Source organism: Vitis riparia, chromosome 7 (genome assembly GCF_004353265.1).
Source record: "Vitis riparia cultivar Riparia Gloire de Montpellier isolate 1030 chromosome 7, EGFV_Vit.rip_1.0, whole genome shotgun sequence".
NCBI classification, from domain to species: Eukaryota; Viridiplantae; Streptophyta; class Magnoliopsida; order Vitales; family Vitaceae; genus Vitis; species Vitis riparia.
The window spans coordinates 23,503,597-23,528,462 of NC_048437.1; the positions used below are offsets into that span (position 1 = coordinate 23,503,597).

Genomic DNA, 24,866 nt, shown 5'->3' on the forward strand with positions numbered 1-24,866 from the left:
TATCCACAGCCTCTTTGTCCTTTCGCAATAAATCAATATACCTTCCTACTCTTCTCTCTTTGTAGAGACTGCGTCTATTAACCATCAACCACCCCGTCTTCATTAACATGTCAATAGTTAGAATCTTTCTCCAAACTGCTTCACAAGTGAAAACATCAAGATCTCAGAGGTGCATGAGAACCCCAAATTTCCTTAGATGAGTTTGAGTCAGAGTTAGAATCTTGTAGGCCAATGTACTATTCAAAAGTAGAAAAAAAAAAAAGAAAAAAAGAAAAAAAAAAGGAAGTATTGAGTGTGATATAAATATAATCATTGCTTACTATAAAATGATACAAATTAGATGACTCGGACTCAGATTTGTTCATCAAGGTAGCTTTCCTCCGCTGTTACATTGCTACAAGAAGCCTGAAATCTGTGAAAACTTTGAGAAATGTTCATTATCAAAATAATTGGACAAAGCATGGGAACAGATAGAGAAAATTGAAAATGAATTAAAGCGGGAAGCGTTTTGCATTTTCCATAAACAGAGGAAAACTAAAACTGGTGGTGCAGCAATTTCCCAAGATGAACCAGGGATCTGGAATGGATATCAAAATCAACTTATTAAGTTGCAGGCTTCAGGGAATAGATAGAAAAGCAAAATCAATTAGGAAATGCCTCGAAAAAAAAACAGGGAAAATTGTAATTGTAAGAGATCAAGTACTTGGATTCTCAAGCCATGAGCAGGTGGCAAGCAATAAATTGCCTGTATTCTTACATCCACAAGGGTTTGTTGAAGAACATGTTCACTAGTACTTCTCAGCAGACGTTGATACAGCAATTGAACAACGCTATCTAAGAAGATCCAAATCCTAGCTCCACAAAACCCACCTTCCCTTGATATACATCTAGTAACTGAGGAATTTCATCCTGATATTTGATTACATACTTATCCAGGAAATCCCCCTCAGGGAGATTCAGAAAAGTACCTAACTTCAGATCCTTCTTTATCAACCCTTTCAATGACAGAACTTTCACCACTGAACACCTTGGAGCAACCCTCCTCTCAAAATTGAGGCAGATAGCGATTGGTGCCCTAGCAACAACTGCAGGCTGCCAACCCATTTTGTTCACAAGGAAATCCAACACCTTGGTAACTTTCTTCTCAGACAATTGCATACATTGTGGACGATTTCTGAATGCCGACAAAATCTCATCTTCAGACCAACCCCACCTCCTATACATCTCCATTTTTTGTTGCCAAGTTGATTCAGTCGTTTGACAGACTGCTTGGAGTGCATTCACGAAGGCAAATTTCAAAGGATTAAATCCCATTTCCACAACCTTCTTGACATTTTCACTGAATTTATCACTTCTTTGGCAGATTGTGTGATAACGTGCCACTAAAACTGAGATATGGGATATGGGAACTCCGATTTCTCTCATAACTGCTATATTGGTAGCTATGATCCTCTCCAGATTTCCACAAGAAATCCAGCATGAACTCTTGAGAATCTTTATGGCATCTTCATTACTGATCTGTAAACTCTTGAGGAAATTATACTTGGGAATTAGAGCGTTTTCTAAGCTCCTCATCAAGACAATTGGCTCAGAAGAGAGAATGCTAGCGAGACGAGCACCAGAAAGGCCCATAGAACCAAAAAAATCGAGTTTGGGCAAAAGGGTCTTCTCAGGATTGACCAAGAGCAGTGAAGGAAGCTTGGTTACAATTTTGGTGATATGGGTGTTGGTGCATCCAGAGTTTCTGAGAAGAGCGAGAATAGAATCAGGGTTTTTAGGGTTTTCAAAGTGTATCTTCCCGGATGCAGAAATAGCAGTTTCTGGTGACAACCCACATGAGTTTACGAGGTAAGACACTGTGAAAGAATGCTGGTTGGATGCTGAGAAACTTCTGATGATAAATGGAGTTGGATTTCGAAGAAAATGCAGTTGGGCTGTGGAATCTGCCACCACTTGCCACCCTTTTGGGAATAACCCTAGTCTCTTACAGATAAAATTAATACACATTTGTAAAGGAAGCTTTATTTCTCACCAATTTCAGAATTGTATAGCTCTAAACCTTGATCGGATTCCGTCTGCACTACAGCAATGTATCCTTTTCCTGCAATTCCCTTCAACACCTTCTATGGAGAAATCTATTTTTCCAAGCTCAAATTTCCCCCCCTTTTTCTCTCAATACTAATCTACTCATCGTGGGGTTTTTGAAAATTCCATGAACACCCCCGATATTAATCATAATTACACACGTCCCAATGGCAACGGGTAGGATTGAGGACAACTTGCCCCATCTCAACACTGGCCTTTGTTCAAAATAATTTTTACCCATCCAATTTAACTTTTCTCTTTATTTTTTTTAAAAATTATTAAATTTTTTTATTACATAAAAATAAATATATTTTATAAATAATTAAAATATTATAATTTTTATAACTTATTTTATTAAAAAGTATATTATTATTATATATTAAAAATAGAAAATTAAATTTATATATAATCCTGTGGGGGGCAAAGCAAGATAGAGTGGGGTATAATAATACTTGAATCAGTCTTGAACTTGTCTCAGATTTTAAAAACAATCTCAAACTCGTCATAACTCATTTATTTAGATTTCAAACTTATTTCATTAAAGACAAGTTGAGATAGGTACTCAAAAAACACATCTCATTGTCATCCTTACATGCATCATACATTTACATAAGAATAAAATATATTGGTTTTTACGAATAAATTGATAGTCGAATTTTATAGATGTATCAATGGAAACTTTAACAAAAAATTCGATGAAACAGAAATTATGATGATAAATGAAATATATAAATATATATATGTGGAAGTTGTTTTGACGAATAAATTGTTATATGCATGATATGCAATAATATCTTGTGAAATACAAATTTATTTAGTATACCTTCAATATTCAATGATACTATTAAATGAAAAAAATCTCATCTTGATGGATACCAAGACATAACAAAAGAAGTAACAATACATACATTCAAGTCGTTTATGTCAAAGAAATTAATATATAAATGATATAATTTGAGGTATTCAATGATAAGACCAAACATTTAATACTAAAATGAAAATTTATCTACTTCATATTATATATGTGTAATTATTTTTTTGTTTAAAAATATTTATAATTTTATTTACAAAATTATATATATATTTTTGTATTTAACTCTTGATTTTTGTGTTTTTAATACTAAATTAAATAGAATTTGAAAATCTAAGGTTGCATTTGATTTGAAAAATGTTGAAAATATATAACTCATGATAAACAATTTTAAAATGTTTATTATTACTTCTTATATAATTTTTTTAGTGTTTTTCCTAACACTTTCATAAGTTTTGATTAATTTTTACTTTATTGATATTTTGTATCAAAATATCCATCAATATTTTTCAAATATCCCGATATGTCCATAATATCGAGTTACCTAACCCTAGTGCTTTTGAAATTTCCTTAAATATCTTTTATATCTTTTTTATTTATTATTTTCACTCATCTTCACCTTCCTCAAAATAGGAAGATTTGGTGTATTCAGCCAAAACCTAGAAAAAAATGAATAAAAGTAAATAAATTATCAAAATTCATTTTAGAAACAATTTTTAGCTTTTTTTTAATGAGCTTTGAGCAATCTATTTTACATGATTTTCCATAAAATAAGAATGTTAAAATTTTAAATAATATAAAAATAAATCAAAACCTCGTATTATTTAAAAACTAATTCTTATCATTGCAATTTATTTCTTAAAAGGAATAAACTCAAGTAAATGTATTTATAATTACACATCACGAAAATTAAGAAAATTCGATATAGTATCAAATCAATATGGCCCTTAAATCATTACTACTTGATTTTACAAAATGCCAAAATCCCAACAAATTTGATTTAAAATTCAAGAACAAGCCTATGTATGATTTTCCAACAAATTAAGACTATATTTGATTGTAAGATAATTTGATGGAAAATGCAAAAAATAAAAATAAAATAAAAAGTGAAAAAAATGTATACTTATGTCAATAAATTATTTTATATGCCATTTTAAATGTATTTTATTTATTTTTATATAAAATTTAAATAATTTAAACTAATTTTAATTATATTTGATTTTCTTTATATGAAATTACTTGCCAAGGGTGTAATCACTTACGAACTAAGTAGTATTGCCCTACTAATTGAAAAGGTTATTTGGTTATGCAAAAGTTAAGAAAAAATACAATAAAAAGAAAATAAATAAGAAAAATAGAAGGAAAAGGAAAGTAAAAAAATAAAATAAAAAATAGATATAAAATTTAATAAATTATTTATATGTCAAAAATATATATATATATATATATATATAAATTTCTAATTACTTCGATTAATATTTGATTTTTTTTATTTTCTTATTTTCCACAAAGAAACTAAACATGAAAAATTTTCGTAACATTTTTTTTCCTTTGTGTAGTACTTTCCGAAACCAAACATAATCTTGGACTTTACTCCTACTAAAAAAACCCAGTAAACCGAAAACAAAAGTACTTTGATGCTAAAATCATGAGCAGATGCAGGCAATGATGGAGGATAATGCCCCTACTAAAATCCTTTTACTAATACAACAATTAAACAATAATCTCTCATCACCAACCATCTTCCCCAGCAGAACTTTAACAACTCAACTACTCAAAGATGATCCTATTTCCAAAACTGAGAAACAGAAGCATTGTATTAGCAATGGAAGGTGTCTCACAAGCCATCTTGTTCACAAAGAAATCCACTCCCCTATCAATAATATTCATACTCACAGGATGCTTTCTCAACCAAATCTCATCTTCACACCTTCATTCCTTAAGTTCCGTAACCGGAAAATAAATAAATAAACAAAAGAAATCTTCCAAATAAAGATTAATACAAATATGAAGGATAGAATGGCAAGAAAGGACCTACTAAATGAAATGAAACCATGTTGAATCATTTGGGACAAGGGTTGCAGCAAGTGGTTAGAATCACTTGACCTTGTTGAAGCTTAGCTTCCCCTTGTGGGGCATTGTTTAGAAAATTGGTCTCAATCCCTTCTAGAATTCAAACCACACATCCTCTATGTAATTCTGTTTTTGGTTTCACATCAACGCGAGAAAGAAACTTGCAACTAAAATCCTTTGTTCAACATTTCTCAAGAGAAGATTAAGCCTCATCAGTAATATCTTTAAATACAAAGGAGGGAAGCCCGCATAAGAGAGATGAACTAATTTCACCATATAACACAAGTAGTTCTATATACTGAAAGAAAAACAGGGGACAAGAAATCAAGCATTGGTCAAGTATGTAGGAAGTAGGAACAACATGCAAGCAAATTCATCAAGTAAAGAGGAGTATCTATAACTTGGGAGTTGGATGCTAACATGCTCTGAAGCTCTTCTGCTTTGAACTGCTTAATAGCCCCCAACAGAAACTTGGTTTAACCACCATTTCACTAACTGCAAACATAATGAAAACTAGTAAATGCAGCTAAATTCATATATTGATTGGCAAAAGCAAAACGAAACACGCCTTTTAGTTCCCTACAGGACACTTCCCATGGAGGGAAGAAGGATGATACATACTCAATACCAGGGCCATCATCTGCAAACCAAACTTTAGAAACAACCCATACAAAACTTTTGGGGTTTTCATACCCACTTTTTTGTTTCATCATTGAATACATATCTCCATGAAGCTGTAAGGCATGTACTGTCCAGCATAAACAAAACGAAAAGAAGAAATTGTTTGATGTTACCACCAGCAGAAGTTGGTTAAGACAATTATCAAAATTATGCAAAGACTGATGTGCCGGAAATAAAGCAACACCTAGGGAAGAATGATAATTACTTGGGCCTGCAGAGTTGAAATGCTACAATCATTTCATGTCATGTATCACTATCTCCTAAGATCCAATTTTTTTATTTATTTATAACCGTGGATGTCCGGGCCAACTTACGCGCACCTCGACTAATTCGACGGGGCCCTGAAGTTAGCGACCGGGTAAACCTCCAGCTGAGGGGACTCGAACTGGTGACCATTGGGGAGCAAACCCAAGGCCGGACCAACTAAGCTACCCCTCAGGGTTTCCTAAGACCCAAATTCTAGCTCAATAAAACTCACCTTCCCTTGATATAGATCTAATAACTGAGGAATGTCATCCAGATTTTTGATTACATACTTATCCACGAAATCCCCCTCAGTGACACTCAGAAAATGACCTAACTTTAAATCCTTCTTTACCAACCCTTTCAACATCAGAACCTTCACCACTGAACACCTTGGAACAACCCTCTTCTCAAAATTGAGGCAGAGAGCGATTGGCGCCCTAGCAACAACTGCAGGCTGCCAACCCATTTTGTTCACAAGGAAATCCAACACCTTTGTAACTTTCTTCTCAGACAATTGCATACATTGTGGACAAGTTCTGAATGCCAACAGAATCTCATCTTCAGACCAACCCCATCCCCTATACATCTCCATTTTTTGTTGCCGAGTTGATTCAGTCATTTGACAGAATGATTGGAGAGCATTCAGGAAGGTAAATTTCAAAGGATTGAATCCCATTTCCACAACCGCCTTGACATTTTCACTGAATTTATCGCTCCTTTGGCCGATTGAGTGATAACGCGCCACTAAAAATGAGATGTGGGATATGGGAACTCCAATTTCTCTCAGAACTGCAATATTGGCAGCTATGGTCCTCTCCAGATTTCCACTAGAACTCCAGGATGACCTCTTAAGAACCTTCACGGCATCTTCATTACTGATATTTAGACTCTTGAGGAAATTATACTTGGGAATTAGAACCTTTTTTAAGCTCTTCCTCAAGATACTTGGCCTAGAAGAGAGAATGCTAGCAAGATCAGCACCAGAAAGGTCCATAGAACGAAAAAATTCGAGTTTGGGCAAAAGGGTCTTCTCAGGATTGACCAAAAGCAGTGAAGGAAGCTTGGTTACAATTTTGGTGATATGGGTGTTGGTACATCCAGAGTTTCTGAGAAGAGCGAGAACAGAATCTGGGTTTTTAGGGTTTTCAAAGCGTATCTTCCCGGATGCAGAAATAGCACTTTCTGGGGACAACCCACATGAGTTTACGAGGTAAGACACTGTGAAAGAATGCTGGTTGGATGCTGAGAAACTTCTGAAGATATATGGAGTTGTATTTCGAAGAAAATGCAGTTGGGTTGTGGAAGCTGCCTGCCACATTTTTGGGATTAACCCTATTCTCTTACAGATAAATTTGATACACATTTGCAAAGGAAGCTTCTGGTTCTCACCAATTTCAAAATTGTATAGCTCTGAATCTTGAACGGACTCCGGTCTGCAAGCAATGTCTCCTTTTACCGGAAGTTCCTTCAGCACCTTCTCGAGAAAATTTTCCTTTCAAGAGCCTGAATTTTCTCTCTTTTCTAGAACTGCTTCCAACTAAATAACTCCTTATCTCAAACCTAAATTACGAATTTGTTAACCCAAAACTACCCATTAATCTTCTTCCCTCGTTTCTTCTTTTCCATCTCTCCAAAACCCTAACAATTTTTGAAGAAAATTAGCTTTTAAAACAATATAAACAAATAATAATCTCCAATGAAGCTAGAGATATATTTGTACAATTTTTCCAATTATTTTCAATTTTTTTTTAAGCGCTAGATCCTATACTTTTTAACACTCCTAAGAGGGTTTAAAAGTATACCTCTCAACCCCCTTCTTGATGTTTGGTTTTTCCAAGTTCAAGCAGTACCTCCAATGGTTCTTTTTATTTATTTATTTATTTATTTTTTGTTCATTTTTTTTATTTCTTTCAAAATAAAAAAGATATTTTATAAAATTTTGAACTTATGAGCACCGGGAGTATTTAGCCAAAACATAGAGGTGGTGAACAAAGTTAAATAAATTATCAAAATTCTTTTTGGAAACAATTTTCAACTCTTTTTTAATAAGCTTTATGACCAATCTATTTTACATAATTTTTCCTAAAATAGGAATATTAAAAATTTAAATAATATAAAAATAAATCTTTAATGAAATAAATTACTCTATAATTTAAAAGATTCTTATCATTTCAAAACTCGATATAGTTTGAAAATTTTCATTTATTACACCCTTAGATATAACTCTTGAATTACTGCAACTTGCTTTTACAAAATGCCAAAATCCTAACAAATATGATTTAAAATTCAAGAATAAGTCTATGTTTGATTTCCCAAAAATTTAAGACTACGGTTTCAAGATAATTTGACCAAATATGCAAAGGAAAGAAAATATACAGATAATAAATTATTTCAAATCCATTTCACTTATTTTTAATTCTTTTATATAAATATTAAATAATTTGAAACGGTATAATTTTATAATTAATTTTAATTATATTTGTTTTTTATATATTTTTTGTAATGAAACCGAACAAGAGAAATCATTTTTCTCACCATTTTTTTCTTTCTTCATTCATGACTCTGTGAAACCAAACATAACCTAAGCCGAGAAAAAAATAAGAAAAATTTATAAAATTTCTGTTATTCAGTCATGAAAAAAGTTGACAGAAAAAATGCAGTTGGGGAAATGGACCCAAGGGCTTGGTAACCCTAAGTAATGCTCGTCAGTAAAGAAATGGTGTAGGATAGAGAGAGAGAGAACTTTAACAATAGTCAAGATGAACCTATTTCCAAAACTGAGAAACAGAGACTTTGTTATAGCACTGGAAGGGTGTCTCACAACCCATCTTGTTCACATGGAAATCCATTCCCCTATCAATACTATTCATACTCACAGGATGCTTTCTCAACCAAATCTCATCTTCACACCTTCATTCCTTAGCTTCCGCAACCGAAAAAATAAATAAATAAGCAAAAGAAATCCTCCAACTAAAGATGAAAACAAATATCAAGGGTAGAAAATTGGTCCATGTTGAATCATTTGGGACAAGGGTTGCAGCTGGTGGTTGGAATCTCTTGTCCATGTTGAAGCTTAAAAGAAAGCTCTGAAGCTCTTCTGCTTTGAGCTGAACAACAAAACTAAAAAGACATAGACTTGATAGCACCAAACAGAAACTTAGTTAAACCACCATTTCACTAACTACAAACATAATGAAAACTAGTAAATTCAGCTAAATTCATATATTGATTGGCAAAACAAAATACACCTTTTAGTTCCCTACAGGAAACTTCCCATGGAGCTAAGGAGGATGATAAATACTACAAGATACCAGGGCAGTCTGCAAACCAAACTTTAGAAACTGCCCATACAAAACTTCGGGGTTTTCATCCCCAGTTTTTTATTTTCATCATTGAATACATATCTCCATGAACTCTCACGGCATGTATTGTCAATCATAAACAAAACGAAAAGGAGAAATTGTTATTGAGGTTACCATCAGCAGAGGTTGGTTAAGACAATTATCAAGACAGTGCAAAAACTGATGTGCTGGAAATATAGCAACACTTGAGAAAGAATGATAATTACTTGGGCTTGTAAAGTTGAAATCATTTCATGCCATGTACCACTATCTCCTAAGATCCAAATCCTAGCTCCATAAAACTCACCTTCCCTTGATATAGATCTAACAACTGAGGAATGTCATCCCGATATTTGATTACATACTTATCCAAGAAATTCTCCTCAGTGAGACTCAGAAAATGATCTAACCTCAAATCCTTCTTTACCAACCCTTTCAATAACAGAACTTTCACAACTGAACACCTTGGAACAACCCTCTTCTCAAAATTGAGGCAGATAGCTACTGGCGCCCTAGCAACAACTGCAGGTTGCCAACCCATTTTGTTCACAAGGAAATCCAACACCTTGGTAACTTTCTTCTCAGACAATTGCATACATTGTGGACGGCTTCTGAATGCCGACACAATCTCATCTTCAGACCAACCCCACCCCCTATACATCTCCATTTTTTGTTGCCGAGTTGATTCAGTCATTTGACAGAATGCTTGGAGTGCATTCACGAAAGTAAATTTCAAAGGATTAAATCCCATTTCCACAACCTTCTTGACATTTTCACTGAATTTATCACTTTTTTGGCAGATTGTGTGATAACGCACCACTAAAAATGAGACATGGGATATGGGAACTCCAATTTCTCTCAGAACAGCAATATTGGCAGCTATGGTGTTTCCACTAGAACTCCAGGATGACCTCTTGAGAATCTTCATGGCACCTTCATTATTTACATGTACACTCTTGAGGAAATTATGCTTGGGAATTAGAACCTTTTCTAAGCTCTTATTCAAGATACTTGGCTCAGAAGAGAGGATGCTAGCAAGATCAGCACTAGAAAGGCCCATAGAACGAAAAAATTCGAGTTTGGGCAAAAGGGCCTTCTCAGGATTAACCAAGAGCAGTGAAGGAAGCTTGGTTACGATTTTGGTGATATGGGTGTTGGTACATCCAGCGTCTCTGAGAAGAGCGAGAACAGAATCTGGATTTTTAGGGTTTTCAAAGCGTATCTTCTCAGATGCAGAAATAGCAGTTTCTGGGGACAACCCACATGAGTTTATGAGGTAAGACACAGTGAAAGAATTCTGGTTGGATGCCGAGAAACATCTGATGATAAATGGAGTTGTATTTCGAAGAAAATGCAGTTGGGTCGTGGAATCTGCCTGCCACCATTTTGGGATTAACCCTAGTCTCTCACAGATAAATTTAAGACACATTTGCAAAGGAAGCTTCAGGCTCTTACCAATTTCAAAATTGTATAGCTCTGAATCTTGATCGGACTTGGTCTGCAGTAGAGCAATGCGTCCTTCTACCGGAAATTCCTTCAACACCTTCTCCAGAAATTCTTTTCCTTTAGGAGCCCGGATTTTCCCTCTTTTCTTGAAATGCTTCCACCTAATGGCTGGTCATAGGCACATATACCTAAATTACGAGTTTGTTAAGACAAAAATACCCATGGCATTCCATACAGACTCCTCCGCCTTTTTGTTTTTCCGATCTTTCTTTCCATTCAATCTCTCCAAAACCCTTAACAATTTTTTAAAGAAAGTTGTGATTTAAAATAAAAAAATTCTAGACATTTTTGAAATAATAGACACTATACTTCTAGACAATCTTGAGGGCGTTTAGGACTATTCCTCCTTATAACCCTTCCGATGTCACCTTTTTCAAGTTCATATAATATTTTATTTTATTTTAAATGCCTTTACTTTTAAATTATTACTAAATGTTATTTAAACTATTTTTACTAAAAAAAATGTTTATCAAAAATTACAAAAATAATAAACTCTAAATCATATTCACGGGGAACAAAAATAATATTAGCATATAGATTTAAAACAAATAATAATAAGATCGTGTTTGGTTCTCGAAAAGCATTAAGAAAAAAAACAGTTAAGAAAAATGATTTTCTCATATTTGATTTTATTATAAAAAAATATGAAAAAAAGTTAAATATAATTAAAATTATTAAAAATTTGTATATTTTTAAATGATTTAATCTATATATAAAAGAGTTAAATCTGTGAAAAAAGTTTGAAGTAACATATAAAAATAATTAATTGATTTTTAATTTATTTTTCATTTTTCTTTCCTTTTACTTTTTCTCTCAATTTTTCTTTCACTCGCATTTTCCTTCAAATTTTTCAGAAACCAAACATAGCCTTAAAGAGGTTGAAATTAAATTTCAAACCTTAGTCAATACCTTTTGGTTGACAAACAAGCTTAGAAGAGAAATATTTTCTTTCCCCTACAATGGAAAAATGAATAAATAAACAAAAGAAATCTTTGAAATAAAGATTAATACAAATATAAAGGATAGGATGGCAAGAAAGGACCTACTAAATGAAATGAAACCATGTTGAACCACTTGGGACAAGGGTTAGAATCACTTGACCATGTTGAAGCTTAGCTTCCCTTTGTGGGGCATGGTTTAGAAAATTGGTCCCAGTCCCTGCTAGAATCCAAACCACCCATCCTTCTCTATGTAATCCCCCCTTTTATTGCATTGAAGTTTTTTGTTTCACATCAAAGAAAGAAAGACAGAAAGAAAGAAAGAAACTAAGGACAGATAGCTCTGAAGCTCTTCTGCTTTGAACTGAACAACAAAACTAAGAGACATGACTTAAAAATCCCCAACAGAAACTTGGTTAAACCACCATTTCACCAACTGCAAACACAATGAAGAGTAAATTCAGTTAAATTCATATACTGATTGGCAAAACAAAATAAACCTTTTAGTTACCATAGGGAACTTCCCATGGAGGAAAGAATGATAAGCACTCCAAGATACCAGGGCAATCTGCAAACCAAACTTTAGAAACTACCCATACAAAACTTTGGGGTTTTCAAACCTACTTTTTTGTTTCATCATTGAATACATATCTCCATCTACTCTTAAGGCATGTATTGTCCATCATAAACAAAACCAAAAGAAGAAATCGCCGGAGGTTGCCACCAGCAGAAGTTGGTTAAGACAATTATCAAAATAGTGCAAAAACTGAAGTGCCGGAAGTATAACAACACTTAGGAAAGAATGATAACTACTTGGGCTTGTAAAGTTGAAATGCTACAATCATTTCATGCCATGTATCACTATCTGCTAAGCTCCAAATTCTAGCTCCATAAAACTCACCTTCCCTTGATATACATCTAGTAACTGAGGAATATCATCCTCATATTTGATTACATACTTATCCAAGAAATCCCCAACAGGGAGATTCAGAAAAGTACCTAACTTCAAATCCTTCTTTATCAACCCTTTCAATAACAGAACTTTCACCACTGAACACCTTGGAACAACCCTCTTCTCAAAATTGAGGCAGATAGCTACTGGAGCCCTAGCAACAACTGCAGGCTGCCAACCCATTTTGTTCACAAGGAAATCCAACACCTTGTTAACTTTCTTCTCAGACAATTGCATACATTGTGGACGACGTCTGAATGCCGATAGAATCTCATCTTCAGACCAACCCCACCTCCTATACATCTCCATTTTTTGTTGCCGAGTTGATTCAGTCGTTTGACAGAATGCTTGGAGTGCATCCAGGAAAGTAAATTTCAAAGGATTAAATCCCATTTCCACAACCTTCTTGACATTTTCACTGAATTTATCACTTCTTAGGGAGATTGCGTGATAACGCGTCACTAAATATGAAATACGGGATATGGGAACTCCAGTTTCTCTCAGAACTGCAATATTGGCAGCTATGTTCCTCTCCAGATTTCCACTAGAACTCCAGGATGACCTCCTGAGAACCTTTATGGCATCTTCATTACTGATGTGTACACTCTTGAGGAAATTATACTTGGGAATTAGAACCTTTTCTAAGCTCCTACCCAAGAGACTTGGATCGGGAGAGAGCATGCTAGCAACACGAGCACTAGAAAAGCCCATAGAACAAAAAAATTCGAGTTTGGGCAAAAGGGTCTTCTCAGGATCGACCAAGAGCAGTGAAGGAAGCTTGGTTACAATTTTGGTGATATGGGTGTTGGTACATCCCGAGTTTCTGAGAAGAGCGAGAACGGAATCTGGGTTTTTAGGGTTTTCAAAGTGTATCTTCTCGGATGCAGAAATAGCTGTTTCTGGGGACAACCCACATGAGTTTACGAGGTAAGACAGAGTGAAAGAATGCTGGTTGGATGCCGAGAAACATCTGATGATAAATGGAGTTGTATTTCGAAGAAGATGCAGTTGGGTCGTGGAATCTGCCTGCCACCTTTTTGGGATTAACCCTAGTCTCTCACAGATAAATTTAAGACACATTTGCAAAGGAAGCTTCAGGCTCTTACCAATTTCAAAATTGTATAGCTCTGAATCTTGATTGGACTTGGTCTGTAGTAGAGCAATGCGTCCTTTTACTAGAAGTTCCTTCAACACCTTCTCGAGAGAAAAATTAGAGCCCGGATTTTCCCTCGTCTTGAAATGATTCCACCAAATCACTTACGAATTTGTTAAGACAAAAATACCCCATTATCAAAATTTTAGTATAGGGCTATAGGTTCGTCTTCCTCTGTCTTCTTCCAATCTCTCTTTCTATTCAATCTCTGCAATTTCAACTATTAATCGTATTAATGATGTATTTCAAACAATCAAAGTTGTTGTAAAATTTATACTATGCTTAAATTTCTTAATTTATGTGATATTTTAATGAATAACTTGTAATTTCATAACATTTAGAAATTATAGGTTTATAACTTCCAATAAAGTAATTTATTAAACTTAGATTTTTATATAGTATAAACTATATGCTGTTCTTCATAGTAATTGCAGTTATAAACTATAATTTAATCATAAGTTTTATCAAGTAACATTTACATTAAATATAAAATTTTTAAAAAAATTATCTTAAATTTGATGGAAAATTTCGGCCTAATATTTGGCCCAAAAACCTCATTTGAAGCACAAATATTCGAGCTACGATAGAATGATATTTTAGATATATTGATAGTATTCAGATGGATGTGTTAATAAGATTTATGTTAAGTTCGATGTGTAGATAAGGTTGATGTGTATAAATGTTAGGATGCCTTTATAATCTTTTCAATAATTATTGGTTACTTTTGAAAAAAATTACACTAACAACACACACCCTTTTTAAGGACCATGACCACTCTACTTTTAAAATATTTGTCATAAATTCTCTTTGTATTTTTTATAAGGATCAATTTGTAATTAAAACTCACTCATTTCAATATAATATTTGATCTATTTATGCATACTCGAATTGTTTTTATTTGTCTTCATCTTTGTTTTATTTTAGATTTCTGTTTCTTTTAATTCCTTCTTCCATTTTCTCATTCTTCCATTTTCTCATTACTTTATGCTTGAAATCTCCAAAAGTTGCCTTCAAAGAGAATTTGGGTGAGAAACACTAATGGTTTTTAACAGTGGAGCCACCTTCAACTCAGTGGTAAGTGCCCTAAAATTTTTCGGAAGATTAGGTCACAAGAGAGGGACTAAGCAAGAATCGACCACACCCAAAACAAGCAAACTGGGAAAAAAGAAAAAAAAATAGAGCTTGAAAGAGGAGACTTATTGGATTAGGTCGAGGCCTAATGTGAAATTTTTAGTTTCACATCAAAGAAAGAAAGAGAGAAAGAAAGAAAGCTCTCAAGCTCTTCTGGTTTGAGCTGAACAACAAAACTAAAGGACATAGACTTAGAGTGCGTTTGGTAGTGATTTTAGGAAGTGCTTCTAATCTTTATAAGACTTGGAAATTTTCATCTTTCAAGTATTAAAAATGTTAGAAACACTTCTTATAATCACTGTCAAACGCACTATTAATAACCCCCAACAGAAGCTTGGTTTAACCACCATTTCATTAACTGCAAACACAATGAAAATGAGTAAATGCAGCTAAATTCATATATTCATTGGCAAAACAAAATACAGCTTTTAGTTCCTTACGGGAAACTTCCCATGGAGGGAGGGGGGCGATAAATACTCCAAGATACCAGGGCAGTCTGCAAACCAAACTTCAAAAACTACCATTGCAAAACATTGGGGTTTTCATCCCCACTTTTTGGTTTCATAATAGAATACATATCTCCATCAATTCTTAAGGCAGGTATTGCCTATCATAAACAAAAAGAAAAGAAGGAATTATTTGAGGTTACCACTAGCAGAAGCTGGTGAAGACAATTACCAAAACAGTTGCAAAAACTGATGTGCTGGAAATATAGCAACACTAAGGAAAGAATGATAATTACTTGGACTTGTAAAGTTGAAATGCTACAAACGTTTCATGCCACTTATGACTATCTCCTAAGATCCAAATCCTAGCTCCGCAAAACTCACCTTCCCTTGATATAGATCTAACAACTGAGGAACGTTATCCTGATGTTTGATGACATACTTATCCAAGAAATCCCTCTCAGTGAGCTTCAGAAAAGTAGATGATCTCATATCCTTCTTTACCAACCCTTTCAATAACAGAACTTTCACAACTGAACACCTTGGAACAACCCTCTTCTCAAAATTGAGGCAGATGGCTACTGGATCCCTAGAAACAGCTGCAGGTTGCCAACCCATTTTGTTCACAAGGAAATCCAGGACTTTCATAACATGCTTCTCAGACAATCGCATGCATTCTGGACGAGTTCTGAATGCCAACAGAATCTCATCTTCAGACCAACCCCACCTCCTATAGATCTCCTTTTTTTGCTGCCGAGTTGATTCAGTCGTTTGACAGAATGCTTGGAGTGCATTCAGGAAGGTAAATTTCAAAGGATTAAATCCCATTTCCACAACCTTCTTGACATTTTCACTGAATTTATCACTTCTTTGGCAGATTGTGTGATAACGCACCACTAAAAATGAGATATGGGATATGGGAACTCCAATTTCTCTCAGAACTGCAATGTTAGCAGCTATGGTCTCCTCCAGATTTCCACTAGAACTCCAGCATGACCTCTTGAGAACCTTCATGGCATCTTCATTGCTGATATGTACACTCTTGAGGAAATTATACTTGGGAATTAGATTATTTTCTAAGCTCCTACTCAAGATACTTGGCTTAGAAGAGAGAATGCTAGCCAGATGAGCACCAGAAAAGCCTATAGAACGAAAAAATTCGAGTTTGGGCAAAAGGGTCTTCTCAGGATTGACCAAAAGCAATGAAGGAAACTTGGTTACAATTTTGGTGATATGGGTGTTGGTACATCCAGAGTTTCTGAGAAGAGCCAGAACAGAATCTGGGTTTTTAGGGTTCTCAAAGTGTATCTTCCCGGATGCAGAAATAGCAGTTTCTGGGGACAACCCACATGAGTTTACGAGGTAAGATACTGTGAAAGAATGCTTGTTGGATGTCGAGAAACATCTGACGATAAATGGAGTTGTATTTCGAAGAAAATGCAGTTGTGCATTGGAATCTGCCTGCCAGCCTTTTGGGATTAACCCTAGTCTCTTACAGATAAAATTAATACACATTTGAAAAGGAAGGTTCTGGTTCTTACCGTTTTCAAAATTGTATAGTTCTGAATCTTGATCGGACTTCGTCTGCAGCAGGGCAACGTATCCTTTTACAGCAATTTCCTTCAACACCTCCTATGGAGAAATTTTTACTTACAGCCCAGATTTTCCCTCCTCTCAACGGTAGTCTACTAATCGTGGGTTACTTTGGGGGATATTACATTAACACCCCCAACATTATTGAGAATTACACTACCAATTCTCACCCTTGCTCAAGATAATTTCAAACACTTCTTATAAATATACCTAATCACCGTTAATTTAAATTCTAATCAAACTCTTCTCATATTTATTTTCGCTCATCTTCCTTTTGACTTGAAATAAGAAAAGAATTTGAAAAAATTTTAAATTAATATTGGTTGAACATATTTAGTTCAAATCTTAAAAAAGGTAAGTGAGATTTGTCTTAATATCACGTGAACATATTTTTAACCTCTACAATAATAAAAATACCCTCATCTCTTAACTTCTAAAACTCTTTTCCATATGTCGTTGATCCATTTATGAATAACGAAATTGTTTTTACTTATTTTCACCTCTATTTGTCGTGTAAGACAGTCAAAGATTCATGTTCTTTATTTTATATTTAAAACTCTTAAGGAGTTTCCATTGAAATGCATTTGTGGTAAGACCACTTATAATTTTTAATGTCGGAGCCACCTTAAAACATTGGGGAAGGGTTAAGTGAGCAAGCCTTTACATTTAAAAAAAAAAAGTTATTTCCTTTTTGTTGTGTATATCTATAAAACATTTGTTATACAACAAATATATATTCATATAATTTGTAACCTTAAAAGGGAGAAAATAAAAGCAATGCCATCCATAGGAATTTGAAGATGGAAAGGTGAGTGGTCACATAATGGGACAATCGAATAATAATTTCAATCACATTAACAAGATTTTGATTGTTGTCTAGTTTCCTTTCATTTGGCTTTGAAGCTATCATTCCTTTTGCTCTTAAAACCAGTTTCATATGAGTGTCAATAAGAATATTACAAACTTTTGGAGAAGAAAGAGTATTTGCATGACATTACATTACAGAGTTACCTAAAATACTAACCTTACAACATATTTGTGAGGAGAATCAAAATGAAGAAGACAAGCTAACGAAATCTATAACTTACATTGTTGTCATTGATGCTACTCCAATGGAAAAAAAATACAAGGAATAAGTTTGCCATACCTTCACTAAGGTGGGTTAAAATAGACAAATAATTTTTCAACTCATATGTTTTATAAGTATGTATTTGTCATAGAATTGATTAATGCAAGGCCATGGGTATTAAGTTGTGGTGCATAATGCATGAAGGTACAAATGTATGGTCTAGCTTTAAAAATGGATATATTGAAACAAATATTGATATATTTTAGTGGTTTGCATGCTAACTTTAATATTTATTTGTATTTATGTTTTTTTGATTTCATTTATAATTGTATCTAACTTGCAATTTCAAGTTAGGGTCAATGAAGAACCACATGTACTACAAGATCCTTCTTTCCAAGAACCAACCCACTAGACACAAAGAGGCCTCAATACTCCCCATGATAAATTATAGATGATGACATGCATCATGGTCCTATTTTGTAATTCCAAAGCATTGGGGAAGTCTTTCATTTGTGTAGTGACTTACATTCCTTCTACTACCATCTTCAAACAAAGAGAAGAATCGAAGAAATATCGTATGCTACATTATCCATATACAAACCCAACAAGAGAAGGAAACTTGTAAAAAAGCAAGATAAACTACAGTGCCATTGGGATCCTTTGAGGTTGACCTTTAAGGAGGCAAAAGAGCCTTTCAAAAACTTGTTAAATCAAGATCACAATGAATGAAAGCCTAATTCTATTTTTTAGTTTTTTATTTTTGCTTTTTCCGACCACATTGACAATTTCTTTCTATTTCTATAACGAATAGGTAAGAGGTAGATATTAAATACATGTATGCATCAAAAGAATAGTTTAAGCCAAGATATTTGGATGTTGTATTTGCATTGCTTTTCACTTACTACTATGGTTAAGAAACATCAAATAACTGACTTTGCATAGCTATTTTATATTGCACATTGAATATGATATTCTTCTTCAATAAGCAAAGGCGGTCACATAGCTCTAGGATGATTAAATGTCATCATGACTATCTATCGTCTACAAGTACTCCTTCAATTCCTTTGTCTTAGCTTATTGTCGCTTGAGTATTAGCTAGAATGATCACATATTTACTTTGATTGATTTATATAACAATTAATCGTCTATGGCTAGTATATATAGATAGTTTATTTCTAGCACTTAAATATTTTAGCTCAACCCACTTTCCTCGCACAATGACCGCCACTCCATGAACTTTTTTCTATCTTGATTGCTCACTTTACTGTTGAAACTAGAAAAAAATTAGTTTCAAGTACTCAAACCATTAAAAATACTTCAAAAAAACCCTTAAAATGTTGGGTTTTAGTTCTCATAAATGAGCTTAGCTTTAAACCGAAAATGGAATTACAAAACAACCAAAACATCTTAATGGTAGTTAGTTATATATAAAACAAGCTTAACGTCTCATACGTTCATATTCATCATGTGCATGTACACTTGACCATAGTGAACATGTACGCTCGACCATAGTCGAGTGTTTGTCAAACAAACTTAACGACTCATTAGTCTAGGTTTGAACCTTTGAAAAGGGACTTACAAAACTATCTAAACACATTAGTAGTAGTTAAAGTATAAAAAAACTTTACAACCTTTGAAAATGAACTTGCAAAACTACCCAAACACCTTAGCACTAGTGGAGTAAAATAATCTTAATGTTCCATGCATTCATATCCATTCTATGAATGTACACTTACAATATTTAAGTCTATGCTATGTCCACCCAATTGCCTTAACTATATGATCTGTAAGGTACAATGTGAGTTGCCTCATTTTCTGCAATCTGCAGAAGAGGGCACTGGTTTTAATGGCCAAAAAAGCTAAAAGCTCTGTTTGGGAAGGGACTGTTTCCCATGCATCAACTCAGCCATGCTATGGCTTAGGATTATGCCACTAATTTTGATGCAAATACAATGAAAAAGAGGCTATATATGTAACCAAAATAAACAAAACTACACACTTTTCTCCCTCAACAAGCACTTCCTGTGCAGGGAAGAGGAAGGATGCTACACAGCTCAGAAAACCCTTGACGAGCTCCAAGAGCAAGAGGAGTTTGTTCCCACACCTCAACTCCCTTCCTGTCTCCCACATCTTAAGCCCAAGGCCAATCCAGTTTTTTGCCCAACTTCATTTAATCCAGTCCTAACTTGGTCATCGGAGAGGTCTAGCTGAGGGTTTCTTGGACCATACCTTGGTGCAGGTACGTATCCGAAAGAAATGGGAGGATCTCTCAAGAAGCCACTAATATTAAAACTTAATATTTAATATTTATTTATACTTGGATTGTTTACTTAAAATTTATAGTCATGTTACGGTATCAAATTGGAATCAATCGAGAAACAAGACTAATCACAATATGTTACATGCATAGTTTGGTCGTATTATTTTATATATCACTTGTTACTTAGTCCCACTTCTTTGTATTAGTCTTATTTGCTTCTATCATGATTCCATATATTTATTTTTTCATTTAACGATACACTTTAAGATTGATCGAATCGGTAAAACCTATCATTTAGTTCTTATGTTAAGTGTTGAAATTATTTAACAAAATTGATTTTTTTTTTTTTTGAAGTTTTTAAATTAATATATTTACCCACATTGATATTAAATAATGAGATTATGAGAATGAAATAAAGAATAAGAAAAGAATTTTTGGAATTTAAAAAAAGGTGCTTTATTTTGCCTTATTAAATTTAAATCATTTCTAATTTAAAATTGAAATATTAAATTATTTGATAAAAAAATACACTAATACTTGAAATTAAATCATATTAAATCATAAAAATGATTTATCAACACAATTGAAATACATTTCTTATAACATCATATAAGATTTTCAAGTCTAAAAATATGACCAAAATTAAATTTAAATTAAGATTATATTTGGATTAATAAAATTTGCCTCAGTGTTTAATCCACACCGCCATGCAAATGGATAGATGGAATTGTCTTGACATGCCCTAACAAAAAGAATATGATGAATTCTGCCCAAAAAGAATAATAAAATTGCATTAATAATAATAAATAAATAAATAACGGGTAAAACAGCCAAAAAGAAGGATCATTAACAATCATACAGTTGAATTCCGCAAACCAAATTATTAAGCTTTGGACTTGAAAAGGCCATGAATAGAAAACATGGGGTTTTTTCCACTCTGCACTTTCATTTCACCCTTGAATCTATATTTCCATGAACTCAACAGACATCCTACATTATGCTCTTAAACAGATCAAAGGGAGAAAGCAATCAAAAACTGGTAAATCAAAGAACCCCCAGCTGAAGCTGGAAGAAGCAAATACACTTTTTGCTCACAACAATGAAAATGGAATTGAATCTGAGGAAACATAACAACACAACAGCCATACACAAAAAAGAAAGGAAGGCTGATATGCTATCCTACAACTGTTTGATTCCACCTATCTCCTCAGATGCAAAGCCTAGTTCTAGAACCCCCACTTCACCCTTATATAGATTTAACAACTGAGGAATGTGATTCTGATATTTTATCACAAACCTGTCCAAAAACTTACTCTCCGTGTACCTCAAAAAGGCACCTAAACTCAGATCCTTCTTCACCAACCCCTTCAACATCAGAACTTTCCCAACCCAACACCTCGGAATGATCCTCTTCTCCAAATTGAAACCCAGAGAGATTGGAAATCTGGTGATTTCGTTAAGCTTCCAACCCATCTTATTAACCAGGAAATCCATTGTGCTCATTATTTTCTTCTCAGATAAACTCATACATGCGGGAAAAGCTCTAAACAACAACACAATCTCATCATTGCTCCAACCCCACCTCCTGTAGACCTCCATTTTCTGTTCCCAAGTTGATTTACTCATTCCAGCAAACACTTGGATTGCCTTAATGAATACCACTGTCAGAGGGTCGAATCCCATTTCCATAACCTCCTTCACAGTTTCACCAAACCTGTCGTGCTTTAGCTGCACTACAATGGGATAATAAGTTATCAAAAACACGATAGAGGATTCAGGCACTCCAATTTCTTGCAAGGCTGTGATATTTGGAACGATGTTCTTGTTCACATCCTCAAGAAAAATCCTGGGTGAGCGCTTGATTGCAGAAACAACTCTATTATCAAGGTGAAGAATGCTCTTGAAAAAATTATAACAAGGGATAATCTGATTGTCCAAGCTCCGTGACAAGATCATTGGACATGAAGACAGGATCCTCCCAAGGTCAGCCCTTGAAAAGGGTTTAGAATTGAAAAACTCGAGTTTGGGCAAAAGGGTTTTCTCAGGATCAGTCAAAAGCAAAGTTGGGAATACTCTTATGAGTTTGGGAAGTTGGGTGTCGGTGATTCCATAGTTTCGGAGGAGGGCGAGGATAGAGTCGGGCCTTTCTGGGGTTACCAAGTGAAGTTTTTGGGAAGCGGAGAGAGCAGAATCTGGGGACAACCCACATGAGTTGATGAGGTAAGACACTGTAAAAGAGCATTGTTTGGGATTTGCGGATCGGGATGTTGGCGATGATGAGAAGAATCTGAATGTGAGTGAACCATCTTGAAGAAGTGAGAGTTGGGTTGTGAAGATTTTCCCAGTAATCCTCCAATTTGGGGGTGGATAGGGCAGAGACGATAGTCCTCTAAAGCTGAAGCGGATTCTCATTTTCCACCACTCTATGAAACCCTTCTCCTGAAAACCCTCCCTTTGCTACCATGAAACTTCTCTGGCGATCTGAATCGAAATTCAAAACCAAAAAGAAGCCAGAAATGATGTCAGACTGTCAGTGGTTATTAGTGATAACAATTAATAATCGACCAATTTTGGGTGCATTAACATACGCTTTCTGTTTTCTTTTGCAAACAGAAAAATTAGAATCACTCTTATATAAAAATTATCTTCTTTTGTCTCTAAAAATTATTTTAATAATTTAAAGTAATAAAAAAAATTAAGAACTTATTTACACATGTGTCATTAAAAAATAATTTATTAATTTTAAATTTTTTTTTTTTCCAAAACCAATTATAATAATAAAAAATTAAAAAATTTATAACAAATAAATAAAATTAAATATGATGTTATTCCTTTTTTCCCCTCTATAATATAGTACGATAGAGAAAATCTTTTAATATAATTTTGGGAAAATAAGTTTTCACTCACTAATTTAAAAAAATATAGAAAAAAAAACCTGAAGTTTTATAAATTAGTTTTATCTTCATACATTTAAAAATATTTTAAAATACATGCACTTTGAAAGACTCTTTTACTTATAATGTTAATAACAACTGTTAACTATTTTTTTTTACCAGGAGAACTTATTTGAAATTAATAAAATAAGAAAATTTTAAAATTAAAACTAAAAATTTTTGAAGCTTTAATAGAAAATATGGATATCAAGAAAGAACTAGGAATACAATAAGAATAAATATTTTGTTTTTAAAATTTTTAAGGTTTTTTTGGTTTTTAATTGTATTTAATTTTTTATGCTTTTTAGTGTTAATTCTATTTTTAATTTTAAAAGTTTCTATTGTTGTCAACTAACAAATTGTTATTCAATTTTATTAAAAATAATAATACAAAAAATAAAGGGATTTATATAATATAAGATATAAAATCATTATACACTATGACATTAGAAATATTTTATTTATCATGTGAATCTTGTAGAATTTTTCTACAATAATTTATATCTCATATTATATAATAAAAAACTTATAATATATTTATTTATAAAACACTGTTATCGAATTAAAATGATAAATTAATTTTAGATAATTTTATATAATATTATCAAGTAAAAGAGTATTTCAGGAAATAATTATTTGAATCATGAAAAAGTGTAAATATTTTTAAATAAATGAAGATAAAACTAATTTATGAAAAATTAAGGTTTTTTTCTTTATATTTTTTAAAATTAGTGAGTTAAAACCCACTTTTTTTCTCTAATTTTCCTTAAAATTATACATTACCTTTCATAATTTTTTAATTTCTCTAAAATTTTTCATTAACCAAATAAATATCAAACTACACTTATATATAAAATTTATTCATTTTTAAAAATAATTTTAAAATAAAAAATCAATTTATTAGTACTTGAAAGTAAAAAAAAAAAAAAAACCTCAATAATTTTAGAAAGTTATAGACCAAAATTTATTTTAAACTATTTTGATTGATTTATTTTTTACATATATTATAGTTTTATAATTTTTTTTACTAAGCAAATAAACTCTAAATCAAGTAAGATTTAATGTGTTGAATCATTAATGAGCCTAATAATTTTTAAAAATAATTCGAAACTCAAATAATAGCCTAATTAATATAAAAATTGGTTTACAAAAACTTTATTGTTTCTATTTTACATAAAATCAATTTTTTTGCTTTTTTTATACCTCTTATTATTTATTTTAAATATTAAGATTATTTGGTAAAATTAACTTAAATTTTATTTTAAATCATTAAATTGACCTATTTACCCCTACTAATATTTATATTTCTACTAAACTTGAGTAATAAATTTATTTATAGTATAAGTATAAGATAACTATGAGAATATTTCCTATAAAAAATGAGTTGTTTATCATATTAAGTTATTTCAATTATTTAATTTTTATTTTATCAAATATACTTAATCTACTAAATAATTTAAATTAAGTCATATTAAGTTAATAAATTAAGTTATTTCAATTATTTAATTTTTATACAAACTAAATAAATCATACGAATGGGAATAATTTATTAGCTTTAAATATATATTTTTTATTTTCTTCTAATTTTCTCTTTATTTTTTTCATAATTTTCATCAAAATTTCCCAAAACTAATCATAGGTTCCTTTC

At 32.8% G+C, this 24,866-nt stretch overlaps 6 protein-coding genes across 6 annotated transcripts; all 6 read right to left on the reverse strand.

The window, feature by feature from the left end:
- Window positions 1–629: 629 nt before the first annotated feature.
- On the reverse strand, window positions 630–2,203 carry LOC117918353. Its single transcript, XM_034834936.1, has one exon. It carries the CDS (start codon window positions 2,005–2,007, stop codon window positions 835–837), a length of 1,173 nt encoding a protein of 390 aa, XP_034690827.1. The 5' UTR covers window positions 2,008–2,203; the 3' UTR covers window positions 630–834.
- A 2,306-nt stretch (window positions 2,204–4,509) lies between these two features.
- Window positions 4,510–7,596, reverse strand: LOC117918354. Its single transcript, XM_034834937.1, has 2 exons — window positions 5,390–7,596; window positions 4,510–5,267 (listed from the first exon to the last, which is right to left on the reverse strand). Exon 1 carries the CDS (start codon window positions 7,257–7,259, stop codon window positions 6,096–6,098), a length of 1,164 nt encoding a protein of 387 aa, XP_034690828.1. The 5' UTR covers window positions 7,260–7,596; the 3' UTR covers window positions 4,510–5,267; window positions 5,390–6,095.
- Window positions 7,597–8,664: 1,068 nt separating this feature from the next.
- LOC117918175 (transcription termination factor MTERF15, mitochondrial-like) lies at window positions 8,665–10,906 on the reverse strand. The gene is made up of 3 exons (XM_034834686.1): window positions 10,903–10,906; window positions 10,693–10,851; window positions 8,665–10,608 (listed from the first exon to the last, which is right to left on the reverse strand). Exons 1-3 carry the CDS (start codon window positions 10,904–10,906, stop codon window positions 9,512–9,514), a joined length of 1,260 nt encoding a protein of 419 aa, XP_034690577.1. The 3' UTR covers window positions 8,665–9,511.
- A 1,175-nt stretch (window positions 10,907–12,081) lies between these two features.
- LOC117918355 lies at window positions 12,082–14,026 on the reverse strand. Its single transcript, XM_034834939.1, has 2 exons — window positions 13,740–14,026; window positions 12,082–13,655 (listed from the first exon to the last, which is right to left on the reverse strand). The coding sequence occupies exon 2, from the start codon at window positions 13,342–13,344 to the stop codon at window positions 12,550–12,552; it is 795 nt and encodes a 264-aa protein (XP_034690830.1). The 5' UTR covers window positions 13,345–13,655; window positions 13,740–14,026; the 3' UTR covers window positions 12,082–12,549.
- A 1,204-nt stretch (window positions 14,027–15,230) lies between these two features.
- On the reverse strand, window positions 15,231–20,155 carry LOC117918176. The gene is made up of 3 exons (XM_034834687.1): window positions 20,021–20,155; window positions 15,748–16,995; window positions 15,231–15,275 (listed from the first exon to the last, which is right to left on the reverse strand). Exons 1-3 carry the CDS (start codon window positions 20,153–20,155, stop codon window positions 15,231–15,233), a joined length of 1,428 nt encoding a protein of 475 aa, XP_034690578.1.
- A 1,040-nt stretch (window positions 20,156–21,195) lies between these two features.
- Window positions 21,196–22,786, reverse strand: LOC117917779 (transcription termination factor MTERF15, mitochondrial-like). The gene has a single exon (XM_034834169.1). The coding sequence runs from the start codon at window positions 22,695–22,697 to the stop codon at window positions 21,465–21,467; it is 1,233 nt and encodes a 410-aa protein (XP_034690060.1). The 5' UTR covers window positions 22,698–22,786; the 3' UTR covers window positions 21,196–21,464.
- Between the last annotated feature and the right edge of the window lie 2,080 nt (window positions 22,787–24,866).